Source organism: Ranitomeya variabilis, chromosome 4 (genome assembly GCF_051348905.1).
Source record: "Ranitomeya variabilis isolate aRanVar5 chromosome 4, aRanVar5.hap1, whole genome shotgun sequence".
Lineage (NCBI taxonomy): Eukaryota > Metazoa > Chordata > Amphibia > Anura > Dendrobatidae > Ranitomeya > Ranitomeya variabilis.
In genome coordinates, this window is record NC_135235.1 from 289,837,106 (window position 1) to 289,850,477 (window position 13,372).

General features: G+C 42.5%; 1 protein-coding gene across 1 annotated transcript in view; it reads left to right on the forward strand.

The window, feature by feature from the left end:
• The window catches only part of ATAD3A (ATPase family AAA domain containing 3A), a 54,862-nt gene that overhangs the window by 631 nt on the left and 40,859 nt on the right, over positions 1 to 13,372 (forward strand). The window contains exons 2-4 of the mRNA XM_077250147.1: positions 1,503 to 1,579; positions 4,958 to 5,059; positions 12,991 to 13,050. Of these exons, the coding sequence (XP_077106262.1) occupies positions 1,503 to 1,579; positions 4,958 to 5,059; positions 12,991 to 13,050 (239 nt within the window). The remainder of the gene's footprint in view (positions 1 to 1,502; positions 1,580 to 4,957; positions 5,060 to 12,990; positions 13,051 to 13,372) is intronic.

The following is a 13,372-nucleotide window of genomic DNA, read 5'->3' on the forward strand; positions in this document are numbered from 1 at the left end:
CCCCTTCCCCAGGTCCAGCGCCGAGCCTCCGTCGCTGGTCCGGGAATCTATTATTTCCTGCAGCGCTGCAGCCAGTCACAGAGCTCAGCGGCTCTTGCCATCGGCATCACTCACTGGCTGCAGCGTTACACACACCAAGAACAATGACGGAGGCTCAGAGCAGGACCTGGGGAGGGGGAGTAAAGCATTTTTTTTTTTATCAAACTGCAGCTGGGGGACAAGGATTGTCTGAAACTAGAAAACCCCTGTAAGCTATATGACTCCTTTAGCAACTTTTGTAATTGGTGCTACTCCGAGTTAGGTGCCATGCTGGGAATTGCAGTGCACCCCTCTTGTACTTGTGCACCAATAACCTCACTTTCCTCAATGTCATCACCCGATGTAATGTCCTTGCCTGTTGTATCTCTGTGTCCCCCGCTCCTCTGTGCTGATCTCCCTGTTTACCCGAGCTTGCATCATCGCTCTCGGTCTGTGGACTGTAGATCACATGGGCTATCGCATTCTGGTTGCTGCAATATTGAGTCACTACTGGATATACAGAATTCTTCTCAATAAATAAATATATATATATATATATATATATATATATATATATATATATATATATATATATATATAATATTTTTTTTTTTTTTCATTTACATTTTTTTCCTTGAATTTTAGATATTTTTTTATTCAATTCCTTGATTTTTTATATATATATATATATATATATATAATCTATCTCAAGGAATTGAATAGAAAAAAATATATATATACAAATATATATATTGAAAATAAAGAAATTGAGTTAAAAGATGTTTTTTCTTGATTTTTAGATATTTTTTTAATTCAATTCCTTGATTTTATATATAGTGGGGTGTGTGTGTGTGTGTATATATATTTAGTTTGTGGCACATACAAAGTAGCCAACTAGCCAATAAAAGAATAATTAGTACATAGTCGCGTCGTATGATGTCCGGCAGCATGGTGCCTATGTTGCTGTAACTACCCCATTGGCATACTAGGTGTTGGGGTGAGATGTACATTAAGGCTGACACATTGTAACAAACCAGCCAGCTATGTTAGAACATGGCCGGGATCTCTTCTTGTCTTTTGACTGTAAATCAGAATATGTCATTTTACGATCAGCCGGCCGAGATCCTGGACTCTCGTCATCAATGATGTTGGTGACTGTGACCCCACAGATCTCTACAAAGTTTCACTGCGGCTGCTGTTGACTTCACATCAGTTTTTCTAGTTGGAAAGTGTCAGATCCCATTGATTAGTAGTTAGTGGCACTAACGCTCTATTCTAGCGGAATAAAGGTCCTGCTTTACGCCAATCGGTGCAGGTCTCAGCAATCAGAGCCCTGCTGATCAATAACGTATCACCTGTGGATAGGCTATGTCTCATTTTCACTGGAGATCCCCTTTAAGCCTTATATGACCCACCGTGAAATGGGTAAGCCACAGGAGTTCTGCCTCCTGATCTGAACCCCGTGTTCATCTTTTGTTTTTCAGGACATGCCAAAGAAGCCCTTGGCCTTGCCAAGATGCAAGAAGAGACCCTCCATATGGAGCAGCAAGCTAAGATTAAGGTACCGCAGTAATGAGGATAGTGTCACCTATACACCGAGCTCCGTACAGAAGATTGATGTCAGAGAGACTATAATCCCTTTTGCACAGGCCAACAATCAGCTGATCGAGCCTTCACAAGGTCACACATTCCCGACCGTTGGCCCTTTTAAAGATGGCAGCGATCCAACCGTGAACACGCCAAATAATCTAAACATTATTATTATTTCTTCCCCATACAGTTTGCATCCGCTTGTCATAAACGAGCGGGTTTCATTAAAATGTAAGGACCAGTGTCTTTGAGGAGTCGCTGGAGAGGGGAACATTACCTCCTTCTATGAGGGAGGCCATTATTGTGGTCATCCCTAAACCTGACAAAAATCCGCGGCTGCCGGAGTCATATAGACCAATATCACTCCTAACAGCAGATGTTAAGATTTTGGCTAAAGCCTTGGCGAACAGACTGACCCGGGTGATAGAAAAAGTGGTTCACTCGGACCAATCGGGCTTTATGCCTAATAAATCCACTGCCATCAACTTGAGAAGGCTATTTCTCAATATGCAAATACCGACAGATAATGTTGGCAGGAGGGTGGTGGTTTCCCTCGATGCACATAAGGCCTTCGATAGTATAGAATGGCAATACCTGTGGTCGGTGTTGAGTCGCTGTGGGTTTGGGCCAGTCTTTGTGTCATGGGTGAGACTCCTATACTCCTCTCCAGTGGCTAAAATCAAAGTGAACAATGCGCTGTCAGACAGCTTTCAACTGTTTCGAGGTACACGACAGGGGTGCCCGTTGTCCCCGTTGCTGTTTGCCATAGCGGTGGAACCACTGGCAGCGGCTATTAGAAGGTCACAGATAGTGAAGGGGTTTGTGTATGGGAAAATGGAAGAAAAAGTTGCTCTGTATGCTGATGACATCTTGCTTTTTCTTGAGGGCCCTGGGGAACCTTTAAGGAATGTAATATCATTAATTGAAAGATTCGGGCAAATTTCAGGGTTAATTATCAATTGGGATAAATCGAGTGTTTTACAGGTGGACAGAGGAGTGGATTGTACGAGGGAGGTGGAAGAAGACACAAAATTAAGGGTGGTTTCACAATTTAAATATCTAGGGATCCATGTAACTCTCCCCTTAACAAGATTTGAGGAGCTTAATCTTGAGCCATTAATAACTAAATTACGCGCCAAAATCTCAGCTTGGAGTAAGCTGCATTTGTTGGTGGTGGGTAGAGTAAATCTCCTCAAGATGGTTGTGATGCCTCAGATTTTGTATATTTTGCATAATTCTCCGGTATGGATCCCACTGAGCAGATTTCGTAGACTAAGATCATTATTCGGAGAGTTGGTGTGGGGTAGGAAGAGTCCAAGAATTAGGCAGGAGATCCTGCAGAGACCTAAAGACGAAGGGGGGCTTGCCCTGCCTAATCCCTGGTTATATTTTTTGTCTGCGCAGAGCCAACATCTTAGGGGTTGGGGGAAAGGGCTCGAGAAGGGACAGGGTCATAGCAGTCTGGTATATATTATTGGAATATGGCCCTTGAGCCGGGGTCTAGAAGCAGGACTCTTTAAGAAATTGGGGACTTGTCTTCACACCATAAATTTAATTCATAAGGTATGGCAGACGCTTAAACGAATCAGGGGGGTTGTGAGATTCACTGAGTTTTCTCCTATTTGGGATAACCCCTCTTTTCAAGAATTCAATCATATGGAAGGAATGGGAGAGTGGAGGGAAAAAGGCATTGGGTTGATAGGTCAATTGATTCATAACAGGAGTCATCTTATGATATGCTGCAGCAGGAATTTCAGTTCCCAGGGCTAAATTTATATCAATATAGACGGGTTCAGCATGCATTCCAGGCACAAAAAAGGAGAGGGCCTATAGTGATACAGACGGATCTCATGTTGGACTTTATATTAAATAACAATGGAACAAATGGGGCAATATCGGAAGTGTACGGTGATCTGCTGCACACCTTTCTAGTAGATCACCCTATTAAGGCCAGAGGGAAGTGGGAGGCTGAGTTGGGGGAAATAGACGATGATAGATGGGAGTCTATTTTAGAATACGTACCCAGGTTATCAATGAGTGAACCTGGGAGATTGTCGCAACTGTATGTGATAAATAGGGCCTATAGGACACCTGATATGTTGTTTAAAGCTGGGTTGAGATCTGATTCTGGGTGCCCTAGATGCTCCCAGTCTCAGGCGGGTATACTGCACATGCTATGGCTTTGTCCCAGACTATTTTCGTATTGGGTTGCTGAACCAAATTGGGGTGATTTATGGGTGTTCGATTCCCAGGGATCCGGTGGTTTGTGTACTTGGGTATGTGGAGGAAATCTTGGCCGACGAAACTGCAAAAATGGCAATTGCTAGATTACTGTTCATTGCGAGGAAAGTGATTGCAAGGTATTGGATTAGAGAGGAACCTCCAACCAGACGAGAGTTTATTGCGCAAGTGAATCATATTGTCCAGCTCGAAAAAAGTATATATAATAAGAGGAATAGGATGGGGTTTTTTCAAAAGCTATGGCAGCCATGGCTGGATGGGAATAATTGAGGGACTGTGGTAAACGATGCTAATGGTCTAACATGTATGTAATGTTTAATATCTTCTTTCCAAGAGTATTGTATGGTCGGTGTTGGTCTTTAGGGGGGGGGGGTTATTTTCTTGTTAATCAAAAACACGAATGTACTTTGTTATATGAGTGGATACCATTTATTATGCTCAATAAAAATCTATCTGATTTAAAAATAAAATGTAAGGACCATCTGGCTTCTGCAGCCTCAATGTATCATCATACATATCAGACGGTAAAATGTAGAATGAGTTATCTGTGAACCCATCAGTGATCTACTTTTGACAAGGTGTGTAGGATTTCTCTCCTTCTCTTTCCAAACTTTCGTCTGTGCTAACCACCCAACACTCTTTATGCCCTATCCTAACAATATGTGATCAGTAACACAAAGTTCGGACAACCCATTTAACTCATTCTGCAGTCTATGTACAGTGGAGCTTAGAGGCTGTAGAAGCCAAACAGTCCGAAATGTTTCGTACAACCCTGTTGCAAAATTTTAAGCTGATAATCCATGCGCTTAAGTAGAGGAAAAGTGTCCATATTCTTTCACTGTCTTCTTACAATAGATGCAGACAGATGAGAGGTTAGCTGTGTGTAATGACAGTCAGCAGGCTTATGAATGCAGCTCTGGAGTATAAAATACAGACTGTAGGTGTGAGCGCGCAGCTGTGCTGTCTGCGCAACCCTGGCTCACAGTCAGGCAGCTGCGTACTGGACAGACGAGCATAGAGCCCGACAGTGTAGGTCATAAGAGTGCAGATACCACGGTGCTCGACATCCTGTCTCCTATTCATCTTATTCTAACCCTCCTTTTTCTAGGAATATGAAGCCGCCGTAGAACAGCTGAAAAATGAGCAGATCCGAGTGCAAGGCGAGGAGCGGAGGAAAACCCTAAATGAGGAAACCAAGCAGAACCAAGCGGTGCGTTGGTGCACAGCTCTCCGTATAGAGGGGGCTGCAGTACTGTATACAGTGTATATAGGTCACTACAGTCTCTGTATAGAGGGGCTACAGTACTGTATACAGTGTATATATGTCACTACAATCTCTGTATAGAGGGGGCTGCAGTACTGTATACAGTGTATATATGTCACTACAATCTCTGTATAGAGGGGGCTGCAGTACTGTATACAGTGTATATATGTCACTACAATCTCTGTATAGAGGGGCTGCAGTACTGTATACAGTGTATATAGGTCACTACAATTTCTGTATAGAGGGGGCTGCAGTACTGTATACAGTGTATATAGGTCACTACAGTCTCTGTATAGAGGGGGCTGCAGTACTGTATACAGTGTATATATGTCACTACAATCTCTGTATAGAGGGGCTACAGTACTGTATACAGTGTATATATGTCACTACAATCTCTGTATAGAGGGGCTGCAGTACTGTATACAGTGTATATAGGTCACTACAATCTCTGTATAGAGGGGCTGCAGTACTGTATACAGTGTATATATGTCACTACAATCTCTGTATAGAAGGGGCTGCAGTACTGTATACAGTGTATATATGTCACTACAATCTGTATAGAAGGGGCTGCAGTACTGTATACAGTGTATATATGTCACTACAATCTCTGTATAGAGGGGGCTGCAGTACTGTATACAGTGTATATATGTCACTACAATCTCTGTATAGAGGGGGCTGCAGTACTGTATACAGTATATATGTCACTACAGTCTATAGAGGGGGCTGCAGTACTGTATACAGTGTATATATGTCACTACAGTCTCTGTATAGAGGGGCTGCAGTACTGTATACAGTGTATATATGTTACTACAATCTCTGTATAGAGGGGCTGCAGTACTGTATACAGTGTATATATGTCACTACAGTCTCTGTATAGAGGGGGGCTGCAGTACTGTATACAGTGTATATATGTCACTACAGTCTCTGTATAGAGGGGGCTGCAGTAGTGTATACAGTGTATATAGGTCACTACAATCTCTGTATAGAGGGGCTGCAGTACTGTATACAGTGTATATAGGTCACTACAGTCTCTGTATAGAGGGGGCTGCAGTACTGTATACAGTGTATATAGGTCACTACAATCTCTGTATAGATGGGGCTGCAGTACTGTATACAGTATATATGTCACTACAATCTCTGTATAGCGGGGGCTGCAGTACTGTATACAGTGTATATAGGTCACTACAATCTCTGTATAGAGGGGCTGCAGTACTGTATACAGTGTATATAGGTCACTACAGTCTCTGTATAGATGGGGCTGCAGTACTGTATACAGTATATATGTCACTACAATCTCTGTATAGCGGGGGCTGCAGTACTGTATACAGTGTATATAGGTCACTACAATCTCTGTATAGAGGGGCTGCAGTACTGTATACTGTGTATATAGGTCACTACAGTCTCTGTATAGAGGGGGGCTGCAGTACTGTATTCAGTGTATATATGTCACTACAGTCTCTGTATAGAGGGGGGCTGCAGTACTGTATTCAGTGTATATATGTCACTACAGTCTCTGTATAGAGGGGGCTGCAGTACTGTATACAGTGTATATATGTCACTACAGTCTCTGTATAGAGGGGGCTGCAGTACTGTATACAGTATATATGTCACTACAGTCTCTATAGAGGGGGCTGCAGTACTGTATACAGTGTATATATGTCACTACAGTCTCTGTATAGAGGGGGCTGCAGTACTGTATACAGTGTATATGTGTCACTACAATCTCTATAGAGGGGGCTGCAGTACTGTATACAGTGTATATATGTCACTACAGTCTCTGTATAGAGGGGGCTGCAGTACTGTATACAGTATATATGTCACTACAGTCTCTATAGAGGGGGCTGCAGTACTGTATACAGTGTATATATGTCACTACAGTCTCTGTATAGAGGGGGCTGCAGTACTGTATACAGTATATATGTCACTACAGTCTCTGTATAGAGGGGGCTGCAGTACTGTATACAGTGTATATATGTCACTACAGTCTCTGTATAGAGGGGGCTGCAGTACTGTATACAGTATATATGTCACTACAGTCTCTATAGAGGGGGCTGCAGTACTGTATACAGTGTATATGTGTCACTACAATCTCTGTATAGATGGGGCTGCAGTACTGTATACAGTATATATGTCACTACAATCTCTGTATAGCGGGGGCTGCAGTACTCTATACGGTGTATATAGGTCACTACAATCTCTGTATAGAGGGGCTACAGTACTGTATACAGTGTATATATGTCACTACAATCTCTGTATAGAGGGGGCTGCAGTACTGTATACAGTGTATATAGGTCACTACAGTCTCTGTATAGAGGGGGGCTGCAGTACTGTATTCAGTGTATATATGTCACTACAGTCTCTGTATAGAGGGGGCTGCAGTACTGTATACAGTGTATATATGTCACTACAGTCTCTGTATAGAGGGGGCTGCAGTACTGTATACAGTGTATATATGTCACTACAGTCTCTGTATAGAGGGGGCTGCAGTAGTGTATACAGTGTATATAGGTCACTACAATCTCTGTATAGGGGGCTGCAGTACTGTATACAGTGTATATATGTCACTACAGTCTCTGTATAGCGGGGGCTGCAGTACTGTATACAGTGTATATAGGTCACTACAATCTCTGTATAGCGGGGGCTGCAGTACTGTATACAGTGTATATAGGTCACTACAATCTCTGTATAGCGGGGGCTGCAGTACTGTATACAGTGTATATAGGTCACTACAATCTCTGTATAGAGGGGGCTGCAGTACTGTATACAGTATATATGTCACTACAATCTCTGTATAGAGGGGGCTGCAGTACTGTATACAGTGTATATATGTCACTACAATCTCTGTATAGAGGGGGCTGCAGTACTGTATACAGTGTATATATGTCACTACAGTCTCTGTATAGAGGGGGCTGCAGTACTGTATACAGTGTATATATGTCACTACAGTCTCTGTATAGAGGGGCTGCAGTACTGTATACAGTGTACAGGTCCTTCTCAAAAAATTAGCATATAGTGTTAAATTTCATTATTTACCATAATGTAATGATTACAATTAAACTTTCATATAATTATAGATTCATTATCCACCAACTGAAATTTGTCAGGTCTTTTATTGTTTTAATACTGATGATTTTGGCATACAACTCCTGAAAACCCAAAAAACCTGTCTCAATAAATTAGCATATCAAGAAAAGGTTCTCTAAACGACCTATTACCCTAATCTTCTGAATCAACTAATTAACTCTAAACACATGCAAAAGATACCTGAGGCTTTTAAAAACTCCCTGCCTGGTTCATTACTCAAAACCCCCATCATGGGTAAGACTAGCGACCTGACAGATGTCAAGAAGGCCATCATTGACACCCTCAAGCAAGAGGGTAAGACCCAGAAAGAAATTTCTCAACAAATAGGCTGTTCCCAGAGTGCTGTATCAAGGCACCTCAATGGTAAGTCTGTTGGAAGGAAACAATGTGGCAGAAAACGCTGTACAACGAGAAGAGGTGACCGGACCCTGAGGAAGATTGTGGAGAAGGACCGATTCCAGACCTTGGGGAACCTGAGGAAGCAGTGGACTGAGTCTGGTGTGGAAACATCCAGAGCCACCGTGCACAGGCGTGTGCAGGAAATGGGCTACAGGTGCCGCATTCCCCAGGTAAAGCCACTTTTGAACCATAAACAGCGGCAGAAGCGCCTGACCTGGGCTACAGAGAAGCAGCACTGGACTGTTGCTAAGTGGTCCCAAGTACTTTTTTCTGATGAAAGCAAATTTTGCATGTCATTCGGAAATCAAGGTGCCAGAGTCTGGAGGAAGACTGGGGAGAAGGAAATGCCAAAATGCCTGAAGTCCAGTGTCAAGTACCCACAGTCAGTGATGGTGTGGGGTGCCATGTCAGCTGCTGGTGTTGGTCCACTGTGTTTCATCAAGGGCAGGGTCAATGCAGCTAGCTATCAGGAGATTTTGGAGCACTTCATGCTTCCATCGGCTGAAATGCTTTATGGAGATGAAGATTTCATTTTTCAGCACGACCTGGCACCTGCTCACAGTGCCAAAACCACTGGTAAATGGTTTACTGACCATGGTATTACTGTGCTCAACTGGCCTGCCAACTCTCCTGACCTGAACCCCATAGAGAATCTGTGGGATATTGTGAAGAGAAAGTTGAGAGACGCAAGACCCAACACTCTGGATGAGCTTAAGGCCGCTATTGAAGCATCCTGGGCCTCCATAACATCTCAGCAGTGTCACAGGCTGATTGCCTCCATGCCACGCCGCATTGAAGCAGTCATTTCTGCCAAAGGATTCCCGACCAAGTATTGAGTGCATAACTGAACATTATTATTTGATGGTTTTTTTGTTTGGTATTAAAAAACACTTTTATTTGATTGGACGGGTGAAATATGCTAATTTATTGAGACAGGTTTTTTGGGTTATCAGGAGTTGTAGGCCAAAATCATCAGTATTAAAACAATAAAAGACCTGACAAATTTCAGTTGGTGGATAATGAATCTATAATATATGAAAGTTTAATTGTAATCATTACATTATGGTAAATAATGAAATTTAACACTATATGCTAATTTTTTGAGAAGGACCTGTATATATGTCACTACAATCTCTGTATAGAGGGGGGCTGCAGTACTGTATACAGTGTATATATGTCACTACAGTCTCTGTATAGAGGGGCTGCAGTACTGTATACAGTGTATATATGTCACTACAGTCTCTGTATAGAGGGGGCTGCAGTACTGTATACAGTGTATATATGTCACTACAGTCTCTGTATAGAGGGGCTGCAGTACTGTATACAGTGTATATATGTCACTACAGTCTCTGTATAGAGGGGCTGCAGTACTGTATACAGTGTATATATGTCACTACAATCTCTGTATAGAGGGGGCTGCAGTACTGTATACAGTGTATATAGGTTACTACAGTCTGTATAGAGGGGGCTGCAGTACTGTATACAGTGTATATATCACTACAATCTCTGTATAGAGGGGCTGCAGTACTGTATACAGTGTATATATGTCACTACAATCTCTGTATAGAGGGGGCTGCAGTACTGTATACAGTATATATGTCACTACAGTCTCTATAGAGGGGGCTGCAGTACTGTATACAGTGTATATATGTCACTACAGTCTCTGTATAGAGGGGGCTGCAGTACTGTATACAGTGTATATGTGTCACTACAATCTCTGTATAGAGGGGCTGCAGTACTGTATACAGTGTATATAGGTCACTACAATCTCTGTATAGAGGGGGCTGCAGTACTGTATACAGTGTATATATGTCACTACAGTCTCTGTATAGAGGGGCTGCAGTACTGTATACAGTGTATATATGTCACTACAGTCTCTGTATAGAGGGGCTGCAGTACTGTATACAGTGTATATATGTCACTACAATCTCTGTATAGAGGGGGCTGCAGTACTGTATACAGTGTATATAGGTTACTACAGTCTGTATAGAGGGGGCTGCAGTACTGTATACAGTGTATATATCACTACAATCTCTGTATAGAGGGGCTGCAGTACTGTATACAGTGTATATATGTCACTACAATCTCTGTATAGAGGGGGCTGCAGTACTGTATACAGTATATATGTCACTACAGTCTCTATAGAGGGGGCTGCAGTACTGTATACAGTGTATATATGTCACTACAGTCTCTGTATAGAGGGGGCTGCAGTACTGTATACAGTGTATATGTGTCACTACAATCTCTGTATAGAGGGGCTGCAGTACTGTATACAGTGTATATAGGTCACTACAATCTCTGTATAGAGGGGGCTGCAGTACTGTATACAGTGTATATAGGTCACTACAGTCTCTGTATAGAGGGGGCTGCAGTACTGTATACAGTGTATATGTCACTACAATCTCTGTATAGAGGGGCTGCAGTACTGTATACAGTGTATATAGGTCACTACAATCTCTGTATAGAGGGGGCTGCAGTACTGTATACAGTATATATGTCACTACAGTCTCTGTATAGAGGGGGCTGCAGTACTGTATACAGTGTATATATGTCACTACAATCTCTGTATAGAGGGGGCTGCAGTACTGTATACAGTGTATATAGGTCACTACAGTCTCTGTATAGAGGGGGCTGCAGTACTGTATACAGTGTATATATGTCACTACAATCTGTATAGAGGGGCTGCAGTACTGTATACAGTGTATATATAGGTCACTACAATCTCTGTATAGAGGGGGCTGCAGTACTGTATACAGTGTATATATAGGTCACTACAATCTCTGTATAGAGGGGGCTGCAGTACTGTATACAGTGTATATAGGTCACTACAATCTCTGTATAGAGGGGGCTGCAGTACTGTATACAGTGTATATATAGGTCACTACAATCTCTGTATAGAGGGGGCTGCAGTACTGTATACAGTGTATATAGGTCACTACAATCTCTGTATAGAGGGGGCTGCAGTACTGTATACAGTGTATATAGGTCACTACAATCTCTGTATAGAGGGGGCTGCAGTACTGTATACAGTGTATATATAGGTCACTACAATCTCTGTATAGAGGGGGCTGCAGTACTGTATACAGTGTATATAGGTCACTACAATCTCTGTATAGAGGGGCTGCAGTACTGTATACAGTGTATATATGTCACTACAATCTCTGTATAGAGGGGCTGCGGTACTGTATACTGTGTATATAGGTCACTACAATCTCTGTATAGAGGGGCTGCAGTACTGTATACAGTGTATATAGGTCACTACAATCTCTGTATAGAGGGGCTGCAGTACTGTATATAGGTCACTACAATCTCTGTATAGAGGGGCTGCAGTACTGTATACAGTATATATATAGATATAGATATATATATATATATATATATATATATATATATATATATATATATATATATATATATATATATATATATATATAGATATATATGTCACTACAGTCTCTGTATAGAGGGGGCTGCAGTACTGTATACAGTGTATATAGGTCACTACAATCTCTGTATAGAGGGGCTGCAGTACTGTATACAGTATATATATAGATATATATATGTCACTACAGTCTCTGTATAGAGGGGCTGCAGTACTGTATACAGTGTATATAGGTCACTACAATCTCTGTATAGAGGGGCTGCAGTACTGTATACAGTATATATATAGATATATATATGTCACTACAGTCTCTGTATAGAGGGGCTGCAGTACTGTATACAGTGTATATATGTCACTACAGTCTCTGTATAGAGGGGCTGCAGTACTGTATACAGTGTATATAGGTCACTACAATCTCTGTATAGAGGGGGGCTGCAGTACTGTATACAGTGTATATATGTCACTACAATCTCTGTATAGAGGGGGCTGCAGTACTGTATACAGTGTATATAGGTCACTACAATCTCTGTATAGAGGGGGCTTCATTCATTACCCAGGGGACTGCCAGAAATAGCAGAACTCCGTTCTAGACTGCAGTCCCATAGGCAATGAATGGAGCGGATGTTGGACAATCTCCGCTCCATTTGAGTAGTGGCTGCAGACAGACCCCTTTCTTGGAATAGCTGAGGTTGCCAGTGGCCGGACCCCCAGCAATCAGTAACTTATCCCCGGTTATAAAGATAACAGATAGCTAACTATCTTGGGAATGATCCTTTACAAATACGTGTATAAAATGTTAATTTATCATTGGTGTGCCAAAAAATGCTATTTTTCCTGCTTCGAGGAAGCTGTTGTGAAGCCACGTCTGAGGAACAGTGAACAAAATTCTGAAGTCCCGAGAGGCCCAGAAACAGCTGGTATTAAGGGGTTAGGAAGCGGGAAGTCGAAGTGTGTTTTGCTCAGTTCTCTGGATGTTTTCTCTATGATGATTGTGTCTTTGCTTGTCTTCTAGAGGGCCCAGTACCAGGACAAACTAGCAAGGCAGCGGTACGAGGACCAGCTCCGACAGCAGGTGAGTCCTGTGCCACCTGTGGGCTCTGCGGGTCCAGCTGCTATGGTCCCCAGCAGTCCGAAGAACAGCAGTCGTCCCATAGACGATGAATGGAAGTCCATCCCCATTCTAGCTGGGGCCGCAGAGCCCTGTGCCCCATTACTGTGGGGTAAGCGTGTTTTTTTGGTGGGTGTTGAGACCCTTTAATGACTGCAGAGAGGCAATCTCCCCTACTAAATATGAAGAAATAGGTAAAATACCGGGCCTAGAACATGCCTTCCTGTGCCTTGCCTTTTACTTTTGGGCACTAGGGGGCAGTGTTGTCCGTGCGAGCGACTATGCA